The sequence below is a fragment of the Sardina pilchardus genome, chromosome 8 (assembly GCF_963854185.1).
Source record: "Sardina pilchardus chromosome 8, fSarPil1.1, whole genome shotgun sequence".
NCBI classification, from domain to species: domain Eukaryota; kingdom Metazoa; phylum Chordata; class Actinopteri; order Clupeiformes; family Clupeidae; genus Sardina; species Sardina pilchardus.
Genome location: NC_085001.1, coordinates 8,312,270 through 8,317,269, shown reverse-complemented (window position 1 = coordinate 8,317,269; position 5,000 = coordinate 8,312,270). Strand labels below are relative to the sequence as shown.

General features: G+C 47.5%; 1 protein-coding gene across 1 annotated transcript in view; it reads right to left on the bottom strand.

Moving 5' to 3' along the window:
• si:dkey-32e23.4 (dynamin-1-like protein) overlaps positions 1–5,000 on the bottom strand; it is a 24,976-nt gene that overhangs the window by 8,653 nt on the left and 11,323 nt on the right. The window contains exons 11-12 of the mRNA XM_062542584.1: positions 4,734–4,854; positions 2,766–2,921 (exon numbers count right to left, since the gene is read on the bottom strand). Of these exons, the coding sequence (XP_062398568.1) occupies positions 2,766–2,921; positions 4,734–4,854 (277 nt within the window). The remainder of the gene's footprint in view (positions 1–2,765; positions 2,922–4,733; positions 4,855–5,000) is intronic.

The following is a 5,000-nucleotide window of genomic DNA, read 5'->3' as shown; positions in this document are numbered from 1 at the left end:
GTGTGTGTGTGTGTGTGTGTGTGTGTGTGTGTGTGTGTGTGTGTGTGTGTGTGTGTGTTGCTACGCACAGTGTTTCATATTTCATGTCTGTCAATCAAAACCACTAAGCTAAAGACCAAAACAATTACAGATTCACATATTCAGGTTTCTCCTTTTTCAAATATGTCTTCTGAAGTGCTGCCATGTACCACCTGGCTGGTAGAGGCATTTTAGCTTATACTGTATACCAGCGGCATATTCATCAATAATGTTATCGATTTGCGTCACAACGCAAACACTCGCAGTACACGCCTCAACCTCCAAGTCGGTAAAAAAACAACCCAAAACAAAGCGCCGAGGGCAAAACAGGACTGCTCACGCGCAATAAGAGGACACACAAAATACAGATGGCCACTGTCTGTGTGTCTGTGGCTTAGAGGCATTGCCCAGCTCCCAGCTCTAGCTCTAGCTATAGCAGAACAATCGAGTGGTGCTGTCTGGCGTTCATGTCTTTGGTGAGCACCAGCACTCCCTTTTTAATGCTGATGTCAGGCTACGGAATCTGGATGTCTTGTTTTTGCCCCCATCAAATAGATGAGTAGGCCTATAAAACACACCCATACCACATTTGAGATGTTCGGTGAAGTTGTGGCCTGTGTTTGTAGACGTGTTTGGCATGTCTGAAAGGAGATGTGTGAAATGCTGTAGGCTTTGAGGGGTTTTGAACTCACGTCACACGGCACTTGAATTGAATAGAGCTGCCACACATGGTGCACCACACAAGGAGATACAGTAATTTCCCGCATATAAGCCGCATTGTGTTTAAGCCGCAGGACAGCGTTTTATGCAAGTTAAAAGAAACAAAACCATACTAACACCATATAAACTGCCTCCCTGTATTAACCTCATAGCTGAAGAAATTTTGCAAAATCAATGTATAAGCCACGGCTAAGAGTCGGGAATTTACGGTATACAGTAGTCTGGCACTAGCTGCATACCAACTCCAGTGGCTAGCTGGACAACAAGGAGCATACAGGTGTACAGGTGTACAGGTGTACAGCATGTAGGTGTTCTGGACATTGTGCTGCCAAGACCGTAGCATGTAATCAGTTTTTGTTGCTACAGTAGGTCATTTTTGGATGATTTAGACTAAAACAACACAACAAACCTCCAACACAGTGCTTCTAAGCCAGTGGTTCTCAAACTGTGGTACGGGTACCACTGGTGATACGTGGAATCTCTGTTGTGGTACTCTGGGAGTCTCAAATGTTTTATTTCATGAGGTCAAAATGATCACTTTAAATGCTATAAAAATATATAATGAAAAATCGTTACATTTTAACAAGATTTTTACTGTATCTGTCTTGGAAAAAAAAAAAATATATATATTTGAATTGCCGTACGCTACTGTATTTTCATGCTGGTCATAAAGGTGGTGCTATGAGAGCCAATTGTTCTCTGAGGTGGATGGTAGTCATTGTAAAAGGTTTGAGAACCACTGCTCTAAACAGTTGTTGACCGCTGAGCAGCGTTACACAGTCACTGTGCCACATGTGGAGAGTAATTGCAGGTGAACCTGTTTAGAATGCACTCAACAGTTCCATGCACCACAAGCAGTCCATGAAGAATTGGTTCAGGGTGAATTGGATGTTGTGTGTGTTTTTTTCTTTGTTCTTTCACAGCTCTCAGAACAGTAGCAGATGTTGGAGTAACTTTTCTATTACATTCTGCTACCTGGAGACCAGCTCCACAAACACTCCCCTCATTCTGCATTCAGGGCGGGTGTGTGATATGTAGTTAGTTGGAGAGCACTGGGAAGATCTGTGTGGCATCTGAAGAATGTGTTTTAAATCTTTATGTTACAGGAGTGGTATTTCAGAATGTGGTATTACGTGTGCCATTGTTCCGTTTTTGAGTGTGTGAGTGTGAGGGGGTGTGTGTGTGTGCGTGTGTGCGTGTGTGTGTGTGTGTGTGAGTGATAGCTGCACCTGTGTGCTAAAAGAGGAGCAGTGCATTTGTGTGTGATGGCCAGACCTGTATGCTCAAAGAGGAGCATTTCTGGATAATGTGTGTGTGTGTGTGTGTGTGTGTGTGTGTGTGTGTGTGTGTGTGTGTGTGTGTGTGTGTGTGTGTGTGTGTGTGTGTGTGTGTGTGTGTGTGTGTGTGTGTGTGTGTGTGTGTGTGTGTGTGTTGTTACCTGAGTGCTGAACGAGGAGCAGTGCTGGATGAGGTGTGTGTGTGTGTGTGTGTGTGTGTGTGTGTGTGTGTGTGTGTGTTGTTACCTGAGTGCTGAATGAGGAGCAGTGCTGTATGAGGTGTGTGCGCGCGCGTGCGTGCGTGTGTGTGGTTACCTGAGTGCTGAATGAGGAGCAGTGCTGTATGAGGGGTGTGTGTGTGTGTGCGTGCGTGTGTGTGTGTGTCACCTGAGTGCTGAATGAGGAGCAGTGCTGGATGATCCTCTGCATCTCCTCGTGCACCAGCTCCACACAGCGCAGGCTGGGCTCCTCCAGACGGTATGAGGTGTGTGTGTGTGTGTGTGTGTGTGTGTGGTTACCTGAGTGCTGAATGAGGAGCAGTGCTGTATGAGGGGTGTGTGTGTGTGTGTGTGTGTGTGTGTGTGTGTGTGTGTGTGTGTGTGTGTGTGTGTGTGTGTGTGTGTGTGTGTGTGTGTGTGTGTGTGTTGTTACCTGAGTGCTGAATGAGGAGCAGTGCTGTATGAGGGGTGTGTGTGTGTGTGTGTGTGTGTGTGTGTGTGTGTGTGTGTGTGTGTGTGTGTGTGTGGTTACCTGAGTGCTGAATGAGGAGCAGTGCTGGATGATCCTCTGCATCTCCTCGTGCACCAGCTCCACACAGCGCAGGCTGGGCTCCTCCAGACGCTTAATCTGCTTCTTCACCAGCAGCTCAAACGACACCTCCGGCACAAACAGTGCTGGACGGGGCCCCTGCAGCACACACACACACACACACACACACACACACACAGGGTTAGCACATAACCACCCATTCATGTGTCACAGTGTACCATGAGAGACACCACCAGAGCACCAGAACAACAAACACAGTAACACACACACACACACACACACACACACACACACACACACACACACACACACAGGGTTAGTACATAACCACCCATTCATGTGTCACAGTGTACCATGAGAGACACCACCAGAGCAACAAACACAGTAACACACACACACACACACACACACACACACACACACACACACACAGGGTTAGTACATAACCACCCATTCATGTGTCACAGTGTACCATGAGAGACACCACCAGAGCAACAAACACAGTAACACACACACACACACACACACACACACACACACACACACACAGGGTTAGTACATAACCACCCATTCATGTGTCACAGTGTACCATGAGAGACACCACCAGAACAACAAACACAGTAACACACACACACACACACACACACACACACACACACACACACACCCCCCCCCCCCCCCCCCCCCCCACACACACACACACACACACACACACAGCATGATAGAGCGTTTCATGCTCAATAACAGCCTGGGGCCTCTCCTCTGTCCTCACACACACAGGGAGACGGATAGACAGGCGGGGGGGGGGGGGGGAAGCGTTGTGTCTGGCAGCCACAGTGGTCCATGTGATCAGCAGTGCACGCCCCACTAAATGTTGATGCTCTGGGCCTCAGCGCCGCTGTTTACCAATCGACAACCTCAGTCGGTGTCAAACGAAAACACTCAGAATGAGTGAAACGCTTTGAAAACACCCTTTTTTTTTTATGTGCCGCGCGCTAGCTTTGTTTGTCTCAGAGGAATTTAATTGGAGATGTTGTTTGTGCGTGCGTGCGTGTGTGTGTGTGTGTGTGTAGGAAGATCTTCCAGAACAAAAAATAAATAAATAAATAAAGAAGAAATTGCATCTCCATGCACGTCACTCACCTTGGCAAGAAAAGAGGAAAATAAACAAGCAAATGCTAAAGTTGCCTTCTGGTGGTGATCAAACTCTGTGCTCTCATCTACAGGCTCCCGCCCTGCCATCACAGCCCCACGACCGCGCGTTCACTGGAGCAATTTGGGCTAAGTGTTTCACTAAAGGCCACAGCTCTGCTATCTGACCTGGTAATTGACTCTGGAATATCAAAAGCGAATGTCAATGTCATCTTTCAGCTGTGCGCTTCTGTGTCAGTGTGTTTCACTGTGGAGGCTTGTGTTTGTGTGTGTGTGTGTGTGTGTGTGTGTGTGTGTGTGTGTGTGTGTGTGTGTGTGTGTGAGTATGAGTGTGTGTGTGTTTGTGTGTATATATGAGTGTGTGTGTGTGTGTGTGTGTGTGTGAGTATGAGTGAGTGTGTGTATGAGTGAGTGTCTGTGTGTGTGTGTGTGTGTGTGTGTGTGTGAGAGTATACTGTACTGTATGACGGACGCTGATCAAACGTCTGAGTGGGTTAGTTCATATTTTATGAGTCAAGCAGGAAGCGTTTAATGGGGCCTTGATGCAGGGGGAGCTGAGCTCCAAGCCACGGCTTCCTCACGCCGTAACTCAGACCAGAGCAACCTTCATTAGACAGGCCAACCACTCAAAACTACAGCGTTTAATGGGCAAGTCTCAAACACCACTCTAACCTACTCATTAAGAGCCATTCACACACACGTACACACACACACACACGTACACACACACGTACACACACACACACACACACACACACACACACACACACAGGAACATGATGATAACTGGGCCATTACCGTAGCATTGCGTATGGCTGTGAGGATATCGAGTTCCGACAGGCCCCCCAGGGGGTCGATGGACTGCAGCGTGCGGCCAAAGGTCTCATGGAAGATGTAGCAGATACGAGCTCCCCCACAACTGAAAGATACACACAAACACACACACACACACACGCGCAGACACAATGAGTAAGTGTTAAGTCCATACATACACACACGGACAACATAAAACACATACGACCCAACTGAAAAGTATGCAGTACCCTCCAACTGGAAAAGCTTAAT